This window comes from Temnothorax nylanderi, unplaced genomic scaffold, assembly GCF_030848795.1.
Source record: "Temnothorax nylanderi isolate EJ_2023f unplaced genomic scaffold, tnyl_v1.0 TNYL_tig0103_pilon, whole genome shotgun sequence".
In the NCBI taxonomy this organism is placed as follows: Eukaryota; Metazoa; Arthropoda; class Insecta; order Hymenoptera; family Formicidae; genus Temnothorax; species Temnothorax nylanderi.
Window position 1 is genome coordinate 639,076 of NW_027249165.1, and position 21,651 is coordinate 660,726.

The 21,651-nt window shown below is 40.4% G+C and overlaps 1 protein-coding gene, 1 long non-coding RNA gene and 1 other non-coding gene across 7 annotated transcripts in view; 1 reads left to right on the top strand and 2 right to left on the bottom strand.

The window, feature by feature from the left end:
- LOC139775719 (uncharacterized) overlaps window positions 1–2,040 on the bottom strand; it is an 86,025-nt gene extending 83,985 nt beyond the window's left edge. For 2 of the 4 annotated variants that reach the window (XR_011718911.1, XR_011718910.1), the window contains exon 1: window positions 1,219–2,012. This is a non-coding gene — a long non-coding RNA (uncharacterized lncRNA). Of the gene's footprint in view, window positions 1–1,218 lie in introns of all 4 variants that reach the window. The other 2 variants (XR_011718912.1, XR_011718909.1) reach the window with 2 other exon arrangements.
- On the bottom strand, window positions 631–702 carry Trnap-cgg (transfer RNA proline (anticodon CGG)). Its single transcript has one exon. It is a non-coding gene; the product is annotated as a tRNA-Pro (tRNA).
- Window positions 2,041–4,260: 2,220 nt separating the features above from the next.
- Window positions 4,261–19,676, top strand: LOC139775715 (uncharacterized). Of its 2 annotated transcripts, none has more exons than XM_071711954.1 (3): window positions 4,261–5,155; window positions 11,400–11,477; window positions 14,713–19,676. In XM_071711954.1, exons 2-3 carry the CDS (start codon window positions 11,400–11,402, stop codon window positions 15,871–15,873), a joined length of 1,239 nt encoding a protein of 412 aa, XP_071568055.1. In that variant the 5' UTR covers window positions 4,261–5,155; the 3' UTR covers window positions 15,874–19,676. The 2 variants fall into 2 exon arrangements, with proteins under 2 accessions (XP_071568055.1, XP_071568056.1); XM_071711955.1 differs by lacking the exon at window positions 4,261–5,155 and adding an exon at window positions 11,188–11,308.
- Window positions 19,677–21,651: the final 1,975 nt, after the last annotated feature.

Below are 21,651 nucleotides of genomic sequence, written 5' to 3' on the forward strand. Positions count from 1 at the left end.
TGATGAATCCCTAAGAGAGCAATCAGGTGGATGTCCCGTTATCCGCCGAACAGAAACTCTGTCTTTAGAAACGCATTAGAACATCAAAGAGACCGTTCGAATTAGAGGGCACCGCGTGGTCCGTCTACAATGAGGCGCGCTTGTATCCTGATATAAACCCGAGTCGTTAATGAGATATAATTCTCACGGATTACAGCCCTCGTTGCACTAAAAAAAAAAGACGTTACCCCTCGAGACCGTACGTTAATTGTCTACCTCGCATGAGGCGACCAACGCGCGTTTACGCAACACGACGCGCCGCGCCGTAAGGGATTTCGTTCTCGAGATATCTCTTTTTATCTCGCGTGTCGCGCAGATAACGAATTAATTGACGTTGATGAGCAGCGTATAATTAACGACGTCACGGCGCGCGTAAATAAGAAATCGAAAGTGAAAGAGTAGCGGTTCGACATCTCGTTATAGACAGAGACCGACTGGATATGTTGAGCAAAAGTACGATTTAAAATTCGACGCCCGAGAAATTTGATAAATTACGATAAATTACAGACGGCGGTGACGCGTCACGAGGTCCTCGTTACTTAATGATTTCAGCGGGGAAAAAAGCAAAAAAAAAAAAAATAAACGCACCACGGGCTCGTCCGGGATTTGAACCCGGGACCTCTCGCACCCGAAGCGAGAATCATACCCCTAGACCAACGAGCCGCTTCGGTACGTTCCCTCGTATAAAAACCCTAGTGCAACAGCTGTAATGTTATGCTAAACTAATTAGCGATCTTACAACACGATTATATGAAATATATGTGATTAACGTTCCACCTGCCGCACAAGTCCAGTCACGCTCGTGTGCATTCGGATTTGCGCTTATCTCGCAAGAAACGGAAATAAACGTTGTACATCTTCGAATTGTGTCTTCGAGACGCGTTTAATTGTAATGAACTTATTGTTAGATTAGAAATTTGATCAAAAGTAACTAGTCGAGGACATTTTAACAAAAAGAGAATACGTATCCATTTTTCCATCATAATATTTTCGACTATAATTAGTCCAATCAGTTCGAATCAAGTTCGAATATTCAATATTTTATCCCGCTGTTCGATCCACGTGTTCTCGAATTACTTTCTGTAAAACCTTTTTCTTGCGAATCTCAAATTACTAATGGTTATGTAAGTTGACAACGCGACATCGTAAGAAATGAAAGTATTTCTGCAGCGTACTTACAAGCAACGCAGGTTATCGCCGCTTTTCGTCGTCGCTCTTTCATCGTTTTCCTTATTCTTCGGTCTACACAAACATACAAACGACGTAGTGGGGTAGCGACGAAGGAAACTGATTAAAGAAACTGTATCACTTACAAGCCCTGGACGGACATAAAACGCGCGCGGGATTGATCGTGATAACGAGAGGCGACGGGGATGGCGAAATGGCGGGAGAGGATGAGAGGAACCGAAGAGACGGAGGCGACGGGGCACGGAGCGGCGGCGCCGGGGCCCGTGGCGCCATCTGTAGCCGGGGCGGTTGATTCGCGTTGCGTGCTATTCGCCTTCGACCTCCGCGCATCGTTCCATCGTAGAATAACCGGCGCGTTTTCAGGAATGCATGTGGCCTACAACAAAGTTGAGGAGGAAAGGTCACGAAGCGTGGGTTGCGCAATTACTTTTCATCGCGCGAGCGTAATTGCGGGATCCGCGTTCGTGTAAGAACCAAAAAAAAAAAAAAAGAAAGAGGAAGAAAGGAAAGAGGGAGGCGGGAAATATATTCTTTATGTACCCGTTTCGTCCGAGTCTTATGTTAAACGCAAACGAGGGCTTCGTGAGGCAAATTTTCAGCCGGCGGCTAGAGAAACAAACAGTCGTCCCTTGGGGGATAACACCGCCTCCGAAAGGGGAGCGCGTAATAATGGGATAAGAAGGATAAGAAAGAATAATGAAATCCTTTGCTGAAATCCGATACTCTATATAGTCTCTATATAATGACCCAAAACACAGCGAGTGACACGCTACATTTATCTGGAAACAAATCTTTTCTACTCACAGGTAAAAGAAAAGAAAACTCGTGAAAAAATCCTTTCTGATGAAAGAGTTCTGCACGTCAATTTATCTCTATAAAAGGATTGGTCTGAACAAATGTTAAACAAATGCGACTTAAGAATAGAAAAGAAGTTTCTTTATGAACGCAGTCCATTTCCGTAGCTGCATTTTACGAATAGTGCGCGTATTTGTAAACGCGTATTTAATACTGAGAGCTCTTCAATCATAAAAGGACGAAATATTGATTAATGACAATTCGACGACTTTACCATCGCTTTATAATATTCCGGATTATTTCGATACAATAAAGTCCAACTGTTATTTTTTATTGTCTCCATTTCTGGTCGGAAATTATAGATTAACTCTAGAATCCATTAATAAAACAATACGAAAGAATGCACAGTATTTGTATAAATAAATTCCGTGATCTTAAAAAATTTATCTAATCTTTAATTGGTATCGGTATTAATTAATAACGTATATCCAGTAGATATATGATAAAATTATTAATCATTTGAAAATATTCAGTGTCCTATAGATTGTCTATTTCTGCTCAGAGGACGAAAGTAGTGAGTATATTTTTAAGAAACTCAGCAGGTATCTTTAGGAGATTCACCTCAAAGGGCCGACTATGCCATAAAGTTCCACTGTCATTGAGAAAGGGTGACTTTACAAAACCATTTAGCGTTCAGAGATGTTGAAAAGAATGTGATCTTTTTAGATTCAGATCAGTCTTTTCTTAGAGAACAGTCATAACTATATCAAAATATCAAAACCTATATTTTATATCGATAAAACATCTGTTATATCGGTGACAATAAGGTTCAATAATTGTACAACAAAGAGAAAAAGCCGCACGTCATGTATAAAGAGTATTTACTGATCTGGGTTACTAATTACCGATCAGGTCCACAATATCGCTTCGATTCGTGCAAATTAACTATATCGTTTTACATTTAGATCTGATTAGTTAACGCTAGATTCGATACGTCGTTCACGTCGCAGACGCGGTGGAATTATCGTCGAGAGAATTTCGCATGTTTCTCCGGCGACGCGACGGTGAAATTTTCGTGCGAGCAAGAACGAATTTTGGTTTCACGCGCTCGAAATGTCGCTCGGCACGCATGCCGAAGGAAAGCGGCGCGATTTAAGCATGCACGCACGAGGGAAAATCTCGGCGAGCGAACGAGCGTGATCGCCGCACCGGTTCGTTACAAGCACTGAATTTAATCGGCCATCAAGCACGAGCCCGAGATCCAACATGCCGTCACGGTCGTCCCTCCAAGGACGTGTCTTGAGAGTCATCTCCGTTAAACGCGTATGTACGTACGTACAAATGCGTCATGTGTATGTACCCGTTCTGGTCGAATCGTGGAACGGTGTAATGTCGCGCCACGTGTAACGCAATCGTTTCGACGCACAACGCCGAGGATCGACGTCTCGCATTAAATGTCACATTCTAAATAGCGAACCATTACGTAAAGCGAATTGCCGTAAATCGTTCCCTTGATACAGAAGCGAAGCGTACGTATCGTTGTCGTCGCCATCGCCGCCGGAGCCACGGGACTTTCCCACGTTACTTATTCGAAGAAAGTCACGAAAATGACCCTAATTCGACGACATTAGGCCATCGCAGGGGAAAAAAGGCATTAATCGCGATGAAAACGAAAGTATATAGATCTTTTTTTTTTTTTAAGACTAATCGTGGAACGTAATAACGTATATCGGAAAATTAGGATATTTAACTGGGTCCCCTTTTTATGTAACATCGTACGCTTCAGTTACTTTCAAAAGAAAGATTAGGGACTTTAAGGTCTACCTTCCTACCATAGAAGGAACCAATTAACTCTAACGACGGTTACAAAACACCTGGTTTTGATAAAGTAATTTGTAGCAATTTTCTTAGTATTTATTGTTATATTATTATCCACACAAAAACGGAATTTTTCTTTCCACAACATATAAACATTCTAAATCCGCTTCATATATATAACATTTTCTTGTTTGTGCTTTTCATATCTTCTGATTTTAAGCATCAGTTTTTCTCCTTGACCGAAAGATTATAATCCATAAAAAAAAATCATAAAATGGATCTTCCCTACAAGGAAGAGAGCAAAAAGCAAGGCTTGTCGATATCGCAAACTTTAAAAGTCTACAAGTGCCTGTGCATCATAGATATACTGAAAAAGGATAGGAGGGGTAACGTAAAGAAAGGAGTAGGAAAAGACGAGAAGAGAGGGTAACCGAGTGAAGCCCCTCCCTCGTGTACCCCCACCGTACATTGTAGAAGGATTATCCGGTCCCCCAGCAGAATCCCCACCAGGGCAGTCTGACAGGACCCACAACCCACCTGTACCACTCGGTTAGACCGTGCACGCTTCTCCGCTGATCCGTCGCACAGTATGCCCATAAGGCCCATTCGAGGTATACTTACGAGAGCGCACGAGCGACCCGAGCCGATCCGCGCGGCAAAACGAGCGAGCGAGCGAGCGGAGAACCGATCAGGCAGTCGAAGTGGGACCGCGGAAAATAAACGTGCAGAAGTGGGGGCCGATTCAAGAATCGATGTGGACACCCTCGCCTACCAAAGTCATTCACCTAACGGTCATCGGCGCGTCAAGAGTCTTCATCTTCTTCCGTTATCCGGTCTCGCCAATCGCGGGGACTTGCCATCGCGTTCGCCATCGGTCGGTTCGCGACCTGTTGCGCGAAGGCAGTCGCATACAGACATTTCGGCTAATCCGGAATTCATGACGGAATTCTGGAACTGCCCGCGAAAAAGAAGAGTGATTATTTTTCGGAGAACTCAGTTTCGACTATCGAATAGTGCATGACCGGAGTTATTAAGTTTATTGTGACGAGAGACTTTTTTTTTTAAACGCATACATTCTAGTGAAAATTGTTTTCTAAGTGTGACTGCGATTTTGTGCCATCTTCCCTCCACCTGCAGCCAGCTGGACAATGAACAAAATCTTGCAGAATTCAATATCTTATAAGAGGGCGAGTAGTGTCTCGAGAGACATAGCCTCGGAAAAGTTGTGATACAATGGAATGCTTCATCTAAAATCGAGTCGCTGCCGAATGCTGTTTACATATCTGCACAACGTTAATTCATCGTAACAACAAAAGTACGTAATATTTCTTGATACACTAGTCGTTAAATTAAGGATCTGTGTGCGCCGGAAATAATATTGAAACGCAACGTCTAACAAAGTTTTTAATGACGTCTCATTATTTTTGAAATCGTTCTTTAGTTTAATGACAGAAAAAATACATTTGGAGCTACAATCGTAACGAGACAACATTATCGCGACGTCATTCAGCTTAGCACGAGGTACATCCAGTTAACTATCCACGTTATGTGTTCAGTGCGATAACTAATTTACTAGACGCGCTTGTGCCCGGGAATCGTATTTGATGCAGTCTTAATGATATCGACCCGTGTAATTCCGCGTCATGCCTCGGAAACGACGAGCGCGATCGAAACACGCGAGAGCGATGAGAATCCGCCACGGAATCGGTTCGTCGCGGATTAGGCATCGCGATGAGTTTTCGGTCGCGGCTCGTCAGGCCTGATGGACGCGCGTGCGTCGCCGACCCGCGCGCTCGTCTTCGTAAACCGTAGAATTTATTCGCGGCATCACGCCGCGACGAATCGTCCGCGCATTCGATCGAGGGCCCCGGTTACGACAATAGAATCGGAAATAGCGCCGTGGTGCGTTGCGTTGCGTCGCGCGCAATGCGAAGGCCGATCGGCAGAAACGCGCGCTGCGGAACGCCGCGCCGCATCGTTTCGAAAGAACGGAAGTTGCTCTTCGCAAACTGGAGCCATCATCGTTTCGCCGAGATGAGGTTGCGCGATGCCGCGGGGTCGCTTCCCCGCGGGACGATCGATCGCCGCGTTGATAGATGCGCCCAGTCGAGGTCGTCAGTTAATTTGGGCGAATAGATGCGCAAACGATCGATCTCTCAAACGGTAGTATATCGAGCGATAGCGAGAAGAACCGCCCGTCGGCCGCCGCCGCCGGGCAGCTTCGATCCACACAACGCTCTGATATCGACATGAATCTTTCCACAGTTTAACAAAAAGAAAGAAGAAAGCGCATTTATGTGTGACCGACAAAAAATCACAACCTATATTTTTTAGCGCACACTTTGACGTTAATTAAAAGTAAACCGGAAAAAGTAGTCGTAAAAAAATCCTTGCCTGGTCCCCTTTCTCATAAAATTTCTCTATGTTCGGAAAGAATGCGAAACGGCAAAGCTTTTTACTCTTTTTATGAGAAAGAAAGGATATAGCGAAAATATTTTTTTATGGAAAGAATACAACGAGAAAACACGCCTGTACCCGATCCCGCACGTTTTTTTTTTCTTTTCAGAGAAACGGTTACTTTCTTCTTAAAAAAATAGGCTTAAAGTATAGGGCAGATGTCTTACTGTAAGAGTTAAAACCCAATTAAAACCTTTAGCCATTGTTGCGAACTCTTTAGAAAGAGCTTTATAATTCATTTTTTTAACATTTTTAATGTTTTTAACCTTGCCGCTTTTCCACACATGTCATAGTTTCGACACAAAGAAAATTATAAATTAATGCAGAAATCGCGTGTTTTCGATTATTCTCCACTATTTATTAACTTGATGGGAAAAAATCTCTTTTTGCGTAGAAAAATATAGATAATTCGATTTATTAAATCTACTTCTGCACTTTAGTCAAATCAGTCAAATAGAACGAAATCTAAATATTGATGATAACATAAAACCATTTACATTGCCTTTGTCTACTCTAGAACAATAAATTAATTTAACACCTTTTATTTGCTCGTGTGCACTGAGAAAAAATATACTAATGAAAAGGAAAATTTTCTTTATTTTAATAAATGGAGTCACAGTTGTATGCAAACTAATATTTACTAAAATGCAGAAAGTTTTTTTCTTAGTGTGTATTTAGCCCTTTGACTTTTTTTAATTATATTATATAATAGATATTTCTACTTAAACAGTTTTTTCTCATTATTGTATCTACCCTTTTTTTCCTTTATTTTTTTCCTCTTTTTCCTTTTTTCCGATTATGGTTTTCGTTTTTTTCAAGTAGTTGCCTCTGGAATTCCCTGAAATTGTGTAGTCCACTTCTGTCTTCTTCCGTGATTCTGAAGTCTGAAGATATCGACACCACTACCTTCACTGCGAGATGCAGAGCATATAGACTGGCTGATTACAGTTTTATTTCTTTTTTGGTGCACATTCTTGTGCGACTCTGTTGTCACGTGCTCCGGAATTACAATCGTAATAATTATTGGGATCGTGAGAAATTCTGTTTACTCAATTTATTAAGGTTCAACATTTAGCTTAACGTGAAAATGTAAAATTACATTATGTAGTAAATATCTAAATAATAGATAATAAGTAAGATAAATAAGTAAGCGCTCGCTATCCGTGAAAACAAAGAAAAGTCAAAGGGCCAAATACGAGCAAATAAAAAATGTTACAGTTATATAGTAGCTATAGTTTATTAACCTAGAATAGAAACATTGCCTCTGTCTACTCTAACAATATACTATAGCTAATTTAACTATAGCATCTGTTATTTGCTCGTATATTTGGCTTTTCTTAATTATACTATGTGATATTATTTCCGCTTAAGCAGTTTTTTTTCTCATTTTTGCGTGTCTATCCTTTCGCGACTTAATTAAATTACGATTTCGATTAAATTTAGATTAAATTTTCAAATGATGCTGCGCACCTAAAGGAATCTCGTATCAAGGTTAAAAGTGAACTCTACTCTTTGACGGGAGAGTCCTTTTTTTCGTGATGAAAGATATAGCGGGTGGTTGAGAAGGTCAGCATGGGAAAGGAGAACAAACGCGGCGCGCGATTCGCAGAAATTATACGACGATCGATCGCTTTGTAAGCACCATGACAAATGCTCACCTCGCAGCCATCATCAATGATCGCCGGGCAGAGATTTTGCGCGGGAGTACGTTACGATTCTCACGGCGAGCCGGTGCCTGTTTGGCACAACAATTGCACGCAATTCGCAAGGTCAGGCCTCGTGGCGGTCCCCGACGATCTCGACGATGATCATCGTCGTCGCGATCCGCCCGTGGCGATAATACGCGTCGAGTTTTGTCGCCATATGTCGAGAAACGAGCGCTTTATTATAGAGCATCTTTATGCCCGCAAAAATGGACCGCCGCCCGCCGTCGCTCGGCGACGAACCAAAGATTTCCAGATGGTTTACATTGCCAAAGATCAGATTTGTATTCTCGTGTTCGGATGTTGTCGCGATAACGTCTCGTTATGGTTAGCGTAAAAAGGACAGCAGTCAAGCTCTCTCTCTCGTTGCTGTGAGGAAACGTAAGATCGCCCGGAAATTAAAAAGAAGGGGACACACGATAATAGCTTGCAATTTTTAATCCCGCGTGCGGAGTCGCGCGGGCTATTACGATTACCAAGCCGTGAATCAGCTATTTATATGCACCGACCGCGGCGACCAGAGATCGGCATAACAAGCGTGCGGCAACCACTTATCGTCGTTGGACGTAATTGTAAAATTCCCGATTACAACGAATAATTCTCGCGAAGCGAGAGATAGCTTTTATTAATCGCCTGGGTAAAACCAGGACATCGTTTGATTTACCTTGCCTATTTACGGTGATTTTTTAAATCTTTGTCTTTAAATATTTCTAATAAAAATTATTTAGTTCTACGTAAATACACTTGATAGCCACATATCATCATCTTAAAAATCATTTTAAAGTTATGTTTAGGAACATTATAAGTAAATAACATAAAATAGTAAATAATGTTATAAAATAAATATATTAAAAAAAGGGAAAAATACGAGAATTAATAATTTGATTAATTATATAACTTTATAATTTGATATTTTTAATTTTTATAGTATATGTGATTATTTATATTTGATAATTTCTTCCATTTCTATGCGGAATCTAATCCGTTAACCTCGTTTGATTTTATCTGACGACATTGTGTTGTGCTACGTTGCGACACCTCGGCACGACAACAATATCATTTAAACATCGCAATTGCATCGACACGGAACGCACTGCCGTGCATAGGAATCACCAAGTGAGACTTACCTGTTACCGGATGCACACCTCTAATCAACACAGGTTGCCATTGATCAGGCGCGCGGTTGGATCATATCTGTTCATCATCAGGCGAATATCATCCAGCTCTTATCTACGAAAAATCCGAGCAATTAGGCTTACAAAATGAGAAGCCTTGAGGCTGTCGCTAATAAGATCATACCGAATAATCTGACCACAATTGAGAAATGCTCGGTGATGTCGTTGGGTTTTGTCGGCCGTCGAGCGTCACCGAGCAAGCCGCGACACGGATACCGCCGGTTTTTCGACGACGTTAGAAAAATATCGTAAACTGTGGCGACAGAACGATCACGTAAGAAGAGATATTTGCGCCCTGAACGCGACTCGAAATAATACGGAATAAATTATCAAGCGTGAAATAGGCCTATACATCAAACAGATTACCACCGCGAAGCACTGGGGTGAAATGGCGCCAATGGCGGTGATTGTTGCGTGACGCGACGGAAGTGTACGAATGCAGGTGGGGCAAAAAAAACACAAACACGGAATTGCAAGCGCGAGCCGCGCAGGTACGCCGCGGCAGAAACGGCGTCATCCGCAAATGGTAAGTGTCAACGACTGTTGGGTGTAGGTCAGGAGAGACTCCGTTGATCAAACAACATAGATGTCTTTTCCATTAGTTGAAATTTACTTTCCCATTTAGCGACAGTCTGTCACGTATGAAAGTCGCTGGAGGTAGGGTACGGTTATGCCCTCGGACCACGGCAAAGCATCTAGGTCACCTCCTATTGTCCCATATTCGTGATCGCCAGACACATTTTGCTAGAGAAAAATCCGAGGAATGTTGGAAACATGTCGCGAACGGTCAAAAAGAGGAAGAACCCATATATAAATAAAAAAGGAAGAGTCACGCCGAGAAACGTTACGGCAGGGGTCCATCCCGTATCCCGTCCGTTTCCGATCACGGTATCGTTCCGCTGGCCTACGCAAATGCACGTTGTGCAAGGGATCATGGCGTGAAATAAGTGCGACGAGGTGTGAAAACGAGACCGCGGAGCCACGGTCCGTTTTCTGGACGATCGGCCAAAGAAGGCGAAAGGAGTCGGCGAGGAACTTGAAAGCCACGGGTGCGAGAGAAAGAAAGAGAGAGAGAGACAGAGACAGCCGAGAGAAAAAAAAAGCAAGCGCGCAAGAGTTTTCCGCTCGTTGAACGTAACACGCACCGCTTTGCCACGATCCAGCGATTCGCGCTCGCGCTGCACTGCAAAGCGGCGCATTATGCAACGCGCTTCTTCTCTTACCCAATCGTGCGCTCGATCGGTGTAGGCGCACGATAAAGATTGCATCGTCGACTTGTCAAAGATACCGCCGCGTTTGATCTACTTTTCGTTTCCGTCGCGTAGGAAGCGATTCGTTGGAAGAAGCGTCGCACGATCGTTTTCTGCTGTCGCAAATGCACAATAATTTCGATATATCTAACACAGTGTCCGTTAGTTTCTCTAATATTTTCCAACAATGTTCTTTCACAACTCGTAGAATCATTCAGAAAATATTGATACGAGAATAACGACGTACACTGAGAAAAAAAATGTATTAATCGGACTAAATATTTCTTGGGATTAACAATTTTTTTTCTCAGTGTAAGATCAGAAACTAAGCGTAGAAATATTAAACGATTAAATAAATCGTTTAAGCGCGCGGAGCAAAGACGCTTGAAAAAATTTCCGGGGTTAATCTTTTAATATCGCGAAAACAATAATCTAGTAGGTAAATTTAATTATTATACAATTATCTCGTTTATATCATTAATTGATAATTTTAGCTACTTTACACGCATCCTATATATAGATATTGGCGAGAAATATTTGGCATCCATCTTTTAAGAAAATTAACTTTTATATGTTTTGAAAAAGTCTGGAAAGCAGAACAACACACAACACGTTAGGAAGGTCGCGGTTATAATTTGTGTCAATAACAATCAGACTTTTATTTGCTATTTATGAGGCAACGAGGTAAGGGAATAAATAAATAAATTATTAGATGTTTAGAATGATATTCACATTGTAGACATGTTAACTGACTATGGAGGTCACGATTCTCAGTCATCAGAGGGAAACGACTAAGAAGAAGAATTATATTATCTGAACGACGAAATTTTTCCGAATATCTTTCAACACACACAGAACATTTTTCTCCGATTTAATCACCAAAGTAATATTCTCACATTGTGAAGTGCAGAGTAATTCATTTGTACATCGCCAGTTCGTTAACGCATTCAGAAATCGATTGTCTTCTATTGCAGATGAACCAACAGTGCAAGGTGTGCGGTGAACCAGCGGCTGGCTTCCACTTCGGTGCATTCACCTGCGAGGGTTGCAAGGTGAGTTTTGTTTAATTTTTTATCTCTTTCTGTCTCTCTCTTTTTTTCTTTCTTACGACACAATTGCGCTGCGCAAAATTGAAAACCGATTAACGGAACGATTATATATAACGCGAATTCTCTTGATCTTTACTTAAACTCGTTTTCTCGCTTTTATTATGACCCAGTAAACGTCAAGTAACATACGTGTTACATTATATTTGCATTGTTGAGCAAGAAATTGTAACTTGCATGTAAGTGCATTTAGTGTTACTTGGTGTTTACTGTGAGTTCTCGACGATAAAAAGCTTTCTATTATCTTGTCTAACACTGCTACATTCTACATACTTAATACCTACGTAATTACCGTACATCATCGAGATTGGAAAGTACATGCAAATTGGATGAAACAAAAGTGATGACATAAGATCGAATTCGAACTTGTATCTTGTACTTCGCGTCGCACGCTCGAGATACCGCAATAAAGGGAGACTCGCGTTCCGAAGAATCGCGTTCTACCGAGAGGCAGCGGACGTGAAGGAGATCGGTCTCGCCTAAACCATCGAAAAAGTGCGTCCGCGATCGAGAGGAGAGAACCTCGCTCCTGATCCATCGCTCTAATAGCCAAGTTTTCCTCGCCGCGCTCTTTCTCGGCCGCTGCGACGAGCGGAGAGCCGCGCCGCGCCGCGCCGCGCCGCCAGGGCGACGCTCTTTCCCGCGGTTTCGCAAAGACCCACGGAGCCGCAAGCGAGCGATCGCTTTCACGAGTCGCTCCGTGGCCGAGGTTAAACGTTCGGTCAGGCATGCGTGTCAACCTGGTCCGAAATAGTCCGAAAGCAGCGAGTGCACGCGCCCGCGATTCAGTTAAAACGCTACAAACCGATCCGATCCCCGCGGCCGCATCAGCTAGCGTTGAAAAAGCCGCTCGCTCGAAGCGTGAAGCGCTCGAAGAGCGAGAAAAACGAGAACGGCCGCGGGACCGCGCGGAGGAGGGAGAGCTGACATGCTACGATGGGCCTGAAAACGAAAATAACGAAACGAAACAATGTCGTGCTGACGTAACCGTGAACTAGGGCGGAAACAATTGTGGCGGACAAGTGCGAAGCGCCGGAAGCGGCGTCTCGAGGCGGCCCGGCGATCGGAACGGAAAGGGGGGAATCTCTCGCGTGCGCCCGGGTCCTGCTCCCTTTTCCTGTTTGAATAATAAGCTCTTAACGTTTGTAATTAAACTCTTAAATGTGGAATTACAAACATCGTAGTCGAGCGCTCACTGGGAAAGACAAAAGAGGCAGAACGTAAAGGGATATATAAAAAAGACAAGTTTTTTTTTATTTCGAATAATAATGAACTTTCGCTCGTTAGCATGATAACCGTTGTTCTTCAAGTCCCTTCTCGAATTTAACCGTAGTAATAAAAACGTACCACTCCAGTTTCCAAAATCCTTTGTTTCCTACCTCGCAAACGTACTAAACGAGTTTCCCGAAGACCTAATAACTGTCCAAACGTGATGCCACGAAACGAGCATAGCGTGGCTTCCAAGTAGGACCGTTTGCATAACTTCAGCGTGCGCGACGGACGATGGGGCCGCACGGCCGGGGCCCGGGGAAAGAGGGACCAGTAATAACGGTAGCATTTTCTCAATTGTGTCATCGCTTCTGAAGCGTCGCGCGTTCCTTTTCTTCCTCGCGTAAGCGTCTCGCCCCGGCAAGAAGGTGGAGGACAAGCGCGACGACGACGACATCGACGACGACGACGACGACGACGACGACGACGACGACGACGACGACGACGACGGCGAAAATAAGTGGAACGCGATGCCGGCCCATAGGTCTCGGCAATGCGCGCATCGGGACCACCAGGCCGCAGGAAGAGCTCGTTTCCAGGACAAACGAACCAGAAACGATTAATAATATGGCGTGCGTACGGGCAGAAAAAGCGAAAGTGGACAACGCGGCCGCGTGCGCGCGTCCCTTTAAACGCTCACCGATTCGCAGGCGATGTGACAGAGCCTGCTGTGCGCCGAGCGACATATAAACCGCGACGATTGGGAAATTCTAGCCATCAATCCAAGCGAGGCGAGCCGAAACTGTCTCGCAACGACCTGCCTATAAAAAGCGACAGCTCGCAATGGCGATACATTTAAAATCGTTTAATATTTTGCACGAAATTAAATATTAAAAATGTCATGTATTCGAGAATATTATTCTGTAAAATGTATTTTCTTCACGTGAAGATTTAGTAAGACCCTGCCTTGTGCTGTCGGAGATTCTATCTTAAAACCACGCCATTGAAACCACGCCATTCATTATACGACCGAGATATTTAGAGCGATAATTTTTTACGTATTTCCCTCTATGCAAAAAGAAAGAAACAAAGAGAAAGAAATCTTGACGACCGAGTGGGGGGGTCGTTGTTCCCCATCTCCGGTAACGAAAGCAACGAGCGCAGTGTCGGAATCACGTAGAATTGCACCATTTGGGCAATTAGCACGAGAACAGCAGGCCGCACGCGCCTCCGACCATCGACCCCGCTCACATCCCTTCTCCCCCGCTCGTACACCATGAATGAGACAACGAGAGTGTACGGTTACACGTTAACGACTCCGGCGTTGTACTTGTTACAAGTGTTACAATGCCGTTTGTTGCAGTGTCGCGCCGATAATTTCCACAAGCCTTTCGTCTCTTCTCGTCGTCTTTGCTGAGACGTGGCTTGCATGATGATTTCAAGATACCGTCGATGACGAATCGATGGCACAACTGATATTATTTTTTAACAAACATCACAAACTTATAAAAAAAAAACATATGAAAGTTAATCCTAAAATTGCAAACATGGATCTGTGAAAGGCAAGGAATATTTCAAGCTTTTAATATTCTTGGGAATTTTTAAAGTTTCGAAATTTAGCAATCCTGTAAAAAGAAATATCCTCGGAATACAATACCTATATATACGTACTTTCGTTCTTTCTTGTTATATAGATATACTGTGATAAGTATATACTTATATAAGATACCTAATTCCCTAAGACTTGATATTTTATATAATTAAATCTTTAATTTTCGCGTATAACTAATTAAATTCTTTACTAGAAAATGATTTATTTGCGCATATCCTCCAACGTAATTCATGCTTCTTTAGCATCGCATGTCGCGTCAACCCGACCTCTCGGTATATTAATTTTTAACGCACGTGAGCAAAATTAATTTCATATGCAGTACATTAGTACTAATTGGCTCGATCATGATTCTTGTTACAGTCTTTCTTCGGACGGTCGTACAACAACTTGAGCAGCATCGCCGACTGCAAGAACGACGGCAAGTGCGTGATAAATAAGAAGAACCGCACCGCATGCAAATCTTGTCGCCTGAGAAAATGTCTGCACGTCGGGATGTCCAAGTCCGGCTCGCGATACGGTCGTCGATCGAACTGGTTCAAAATTCACTGTCTATTGCAACAGCAGCAGACCCAAGAGCAGCAGCAGCAGCAGCTGGAGCAACAGATGCAACAGCAACAGCAGTTGCAGCAGCGTCAACAGCATCAGCAGCAACACTACCAACCGGCTATTCTCATGTCGCATCAATTGTCGCAACAGCAACGTAATCCGGCGACCTCGCCTATCCACGGCATCCATGGCAATCATGGCAGGGACGAAGCCTTGATGATGAGCGCGGACGACTACAAGACCTCCAACTCGCCCAACATAAGCTCGCCCGAGTCCCACAATAGCGACAGCTCCGTCGACGTCTCCGAAAGGAGAGCGGCCTTCGCCGGGCATCATAGTATTCGACCGCTTTCGCACTTGCCAGTTGATTTGGCCGCTCTGAGCCTGCCTACATTAAGCTTCCCACTTAGCAATATGTCGTTCCTGCAGTCAACCTTCCTCCCGCCACCCAGTCTCGCCATGTTTTCGCCCTACATGTATCCGACGCACAGCGCATCACCATCACATCCCCTCATGGCGAGTCATCCATCCAGCATACTGCAACGTTCGCCGGTGACTACGAGCGATGAGAACGACGAGCCCACGACCGCCACGACGTCGACCATGACAACAACCGCGGCTACGACGACCGCGTTGAGAATCTCAACGTCGTCAAACGACGACAAAGACTCTTACGAGAAAAATAACAATAACGACCGTTTTTGTCTGGATATGGTCCTAAAGAGTGAGCAAACGTCGGAGAGACCGCGGAAGAAAATGCGACTTTCCGGAGATAACTCAGCCGAGTGCAGTCCGGAACGGGAAGTCGCATGCCTACCACCGCAGGACGATCCAATAGATCTCTCTATGAAAACCGGCGCGACCACACCCGTTAGTGATCATTTGCAGAACGAGACAGACGATGAGATAGATAACGTCAGCGATGCAGAAAATTCGGTTGCGAAGAAACCGATAGATTTAACGACAAGATCCTAAGATCTGACTTTAATTCGAAAGGACAAGAACGATTAAGATGAAATGACGATGTTCTTCTTTCTTTTTTAATACACCTATATCCCTATTGGGACAAAGTGTATCACGCTTTATTTAAATTTACTCACATACAGTTGCTTCTCAGTTTTATTTGATTTAAAAAACGGGGATATTTTATAATAATATCATTTTTAACTTTACACGAATAGTGCAAGGGAAAAAAAGAATGGTTTTTATCACAATATTCTCTGATTACAAGGTTCCGTGTACACGAATAGCTTTCACGTCGCGTAATTGTCCTGTCGTTTATATGCACGAGATCAAGTTGCGGGATAATCTATATGGATTAACTTTTGAGAAAATCGAATTTGTGCCGTTTGAGACTAGAAATGGTCAAATTTTTGTGATCTTCTTCAGCCTTTCTCTTCGGCCTTTCTCTAGTTTTATATAATCTCAGCGCTATCGTTATTGTGCGCTAACAACGGAAATTATATTTCGATACATTCGATAGATACGAAGTAGAAAAAGTTTTGTTTATGTCGATTAAATCTTTAAGTAACGAAATAAAATAGTTTACATTGCTGAGGCATTTGCGTCGGTATTTATATTTCTGTTAGCGAGAGAGAGAGAGAATTTCACTTAATTCTATACGTACTGAAATTTAAAGCAAGCAAACCAAGAGAAACAGCTTTAAAGAATGACTGTTCCAGTTCAATAGAAAAATTTTAGTTATATCTTATAAAGGAAATCCTAGTTCCCAAATTTCTATACCATATACATATACACACATATATACATAATAAATAAATATATATATATATATGAATATATTTATATAATACATGTATATTATTATTTAATATAATAATATATAATATATTATTATTATATATTATTATATATATTTGATTATATATAGTATATGTATTTATATAGAAATTTGTGGTTAATTATATAATGAATACTGACTAAACTTTTTTATTTCAATACACGTAAAAAGACCAAAGCTGCTATCTGATATTATTATTTTCTCTCCCTCGTGCATGACTTTCTTCTTCTATATAAGAATTATATGGAGGAGCACGTTTTTTCTCAATATGTTCAATAGCGAATTTTAATGTTCTTTGATATCATCATTCTATAATCTTTTTAACTTTCTAAGTTGATTCAATTATTTCTAACATATACCGAACCTTGGAAATATAGTATTGAAAAAAGTGGAGTTAAAAAGTACCGAGAAAATTTTAGTAAAAAAAGGTCATTAAATGTTGTTCAGTTGGAAAGTAAGTTGACATACACAAACTGTTGTACATACATCTATATGTACAACGTATACGAACTAAGTATACGATTAGTTATAGGCATATCTCGTGATTTAGTAAAATTAATAAAATGTATATCAATTATATTTTATTATTAGAATGTTTTCATAGATGTGACAAACAGATGTTCATCAAATACCCAAGATAAAGGAGCTGATCGAAAAAGCAAATTAATGATGAATAAGTTTCATTACTTCTGCTGGTTATCGATTGCTTATGTATGATGAATCTTGGTTTGGTGTACCCGCAAGCAAACAGCGAAGAAAAAATAAAAACTTCGAATTATAGATCAAAATCTTTGATCTCTGAGATATCTGATATGTAAGAAAATAAAATTGTATTCCACTCGCGTAATTTAATAGACTTGGCAAAAAATAATTACATTTAATTACAAAATTATTAATAAATTATAAAAGAAATAATTTCAAAATGTATAATTTTAAAAACTTATTGTATTGTTCGCTGACAATTTTTCTAAATACAATAATTTTCTAAAATTCTCATACTGATGTCTCACACTGAATTCTCATACCAAAATTATAATTAATTGTAGAATGAGATTATATGAGACTATATGCTTTTACTGTGAAATTATATTCTTTTTGTGTTTCGAACATTATATTAGGAAGCATGTATAGAATGTTCCAAAAATATTTTATATTTTACAATATTTTACATTTTAATATTAAATCAATACGTGTTCGCGAGTGAAGTCATTGAAAAAGATGAGACCTGTTTGTCAATAACCAAAGTAAAAAGATAATTGTATGCAAATTTTAAAAAGAAACAAAAACTTGTACGCTTGTTGTAACAATAAATATTGTTTCAAAAAAATTATTACTATTGTCGCAATATTTCTGCATAATCTAAATTAAATTGCGCTGATAGTCAGCGATGTTGAAGAATCTTATTTGAATTTTTATGTTTTGACTCAATTCTCTTAAATTAAAACAGAAAAATTATTGATTTCATGAAGAGATCAAGCTAATAACATTTCTCAAGCACATTAAAATCAGATGTGTAGAGAGACATTTTTACTCTTGAGTTTTTTACGATTATTAACAGAAAATTGGATGTAAAGTATGTTAGACAAAAAGCTTTACTCTCTTTTATAGAAAACATGTTCAAAAAAAATAATTGTTTTTCAACAAGATATCAAAAATGCATCGGAAACAATTAATGAACAAATATTTTGAAGAAAATGACAAATTTTTTTCTTTTGCTATTTCAAAGTTCATAGTTTAACTCACGCATCACTAAATATTGCAAAATCAATGATATACAAAAATGTAGCTTATAAAAATTTTTTTACAATAAAAACGAAATGCAATAAACTCTAGTACACTAGCAAAACTAATAATTAGCAAGCTTAAATGTATTTCAGATATAGAAGCTAAAGAATTCAAATTTGTATTAATTTATTTGTTGTAAAATAAGATAATAACTTGTAATGTCAACTTATATTTTCCATTTCTTGATTTCTTGTTTCAAATACCTTTACATTTTCTATTAACACATCGGCAACACGATACAAAAATGTATATCTTTATTATTAAAAAACATTAATAAATATACCTTTATCATAGAAAAATTCTACGATATTAGTATTACTATTACTTTCGTTTATTAACAATATAACGTGCCAAGTAAATACTGACGCAAGTTATGTAGCCGTCTAATAGATTTAGAATTATTTTTATATCTGGAAGCATGTGTGTGTGTGTGTGTGTGTGTGAGAGAGAGAGAGAGAGAGAGAGAGAGAGAGAGAGAGAGAGAGAGAGAGAGAGAGAGAGAGAGAGAGAGAGAGACGCAGGACATATACATATATATACAATATATAATACATATATAATATAATATACATATATTAATATACATATACGTTTACGCGGGCATGAGTGCGTATGTGTGTTTAATAATGTGTGAAATTATATCGTATGGGATAGATGTTAGATCTTGCACATATGTTATATACATTTGAAAGGTACAAATTTAAGATAGCTCACTTTTCACTCTACGCATGGTCACGGGGTCACGTAAACGTGAAGTAATGGGAGAGCAGTATAAGAGGGAAAGTGTGATAAATAATAGAAAAGCGGAGTAAGATGCGACTGTAATAACAATGAGCACTGATGGCGGTGTTAGTCATTAGTATTAGATATAACGGCCATAATATTGTCACGGTTTTTCGCGCTACAAAGATCGATATCTAGCGAACTGATGTTTGGTAAGGATTAATCCGCGAATGTTTGTATTGTGAAAAATTAGGCAATTGGTCGCGTATGAACAGCAATACCTTCAAATATTTCCAAGCCTTATTGCAAACAAACAAAACAGACAGGCAGACGAATAAATGCAGTATGCAGATAAATCTGACAAGAAAAGGGCGTTTCGTGTAGCTGCACATGCTACGTTTGCAGAATCCAGTTTTAAAGTAAAAAAATGTACATATCAAATGTAAATATAATGTTATAATTTTCTGTATTTTATATTTTACACATATAGTTTATACTTTATTTTATTCCACATTTTATATTACATTCCCAGGTAGCACATACACGTTTCAGAAATGTTTTATAAGCGTTTTTCCGAAACGTTTTATAACCGATTTCTAGAAACGTTTCTCATGAGTAAAAATGTCCATTCGAAAAACGTTCGCTGGAACGTTTCTTTTCCGATAAAATAACGTTTAAAGAACTATTATAGAAACGTTTTGTTTTAATGATAAAGACATTTAAAATTCCTACTTTTCACGTCTTTTGAACGTGTTTATGACGTCTTTGAGACATGCGTGAGAATGTTCTAGAAGCTTTATGCATATACCATCTATAACGTTTATTCTTTTTCGAAGAAATTCCTGGGCACGTATTATGAAACTTTTCGGAATGGATTCCGATCGGAATTGTTCAGTTATTTCTTAGATTTCTATTCTTTTCTAGGGATAACGGAATAATTCCGATCGGAATCCATTCCGAAAAGTTCCATAATACGTGCCCTGAACTGGTGCACATTCGTGCAATAAGTTAAAGTGAAACAAAATATATTTGTCTCACTCTAACTTAATTGCATTACTGATGTGCACCAGTTCAGGAAGTTCTTCAAAACGGAACACACGTATAAATGTTCTTTCAATGGCCACGTTCAGCAGAATGTTTATTTTGCAACTGTACGTTGGAAGTTTTCTAAGCTCAGATTTGTCCGATGACAAATAGATTAAGACCGGTAGGACAAAATTAATTTAAATAAATAAGTGGATATATGTGCATGGATAAAATGATTTATTTTGTGCATCAATAATAATTAGTGCAATATAAATTTAAATGTTTCAAAAAAGGCTATTAAAGCTATTATATATATAGATAAAGCAAATTATAATTTTGAAAGGAAAAATTTAACAAATAGATATTTTTGTTAACTGTAGAAACGTAAAAAATATGTTTCTTAAATCATGGTTTCAAAAACATTTTTGTTCAAACGTTTCTTAATGGTTCTTTACGGTTATGAAACTATATGTATACGTTTAAAAAACGTATATGAAACTAATATGTGCTACCTGGGATTCTTACGTGGTATAAAAGCTCTTCAATCTCCAGGATGTCGGAAGATTCCTCAAATGGACTTTTCGCACTTTTAATTTTAGAAAATTTATTTTATCTATTAGAAAGAGCACATAAACTTTTATATATTTAACCGCGTAAGAAAAAATCGAAACCTATTCACCGCTGCGCTGATAGTGTGAACACTGCGAACCCTCGCGAGATATGTGATCCGCGGCTGCACGGAAGAGCGATGCAACGATCTGAGATACACACATGTTGAATGGCCGCGTGATTGGCGTGATTTCGCAGTATATCCCCTAATTACCTTCTCGCGTACAACCGAAATCCCGCGATCCTCCTTGCTTCGCACGAGCCTAAACGCGCGAGCACGCGCGCGCTCTACTCGACAGAGCGCGAGCGAGCGTCGTGGAAGAAAGAAAAAAAAATTGCGACGGCCGACGTCTCAATTCCGAGGCGAGCGAGCCGATCGATGCTCACTTGCGCAACAGCCAATCGCCTTTAACGAGATTCCACCGTTTTAATTAATGAGCGCGCGAGCCAGCCTCGCTCCCTCGCTCGCTCGTTCGCTCGCAGTAATCACGCGAGACGAAGATGAACGACGGAGGACGCGCGAGCGTCGTCCGATGAACACATCGCGGCGCACACGTGTACGCACCAGTGTACAGGTATACGATGTCGGTAGCCGTTTCATCTTACAAACGCCTGCACGGCTGCCGATGTCGTTTCCGCCGCGGCGGCGTTCTCCGTGGCCCCCTTATCCTCTCGCGGTATATCTAGTAGCGAGGAAGATGTATCCGAAACGAAAGAAATTAACAGTGTAGTTTTCTATTTTTATTTATTCATTTACTTTCTTTTTTTTTTAATAACGGAAGAGCCTTAATAGATAAATTAAAGAGACT

Coding starts and splice junctions, on each gene's coding strand:
- LOC139775715 (XM_071711954.1), top strand. CDS start 11,400: ATGAACCAACAGTGCAAGGTGTGCGGTGAACCAGCGGCTGGCTTCCAC. Junction 11,478..14,712: donor TCACCTGCGAGGGTTGCAAG/GTGAGTTTTGTT, acceptor TTCTTGTTACAG/TCTTTCTTCGGACGGTCGTA.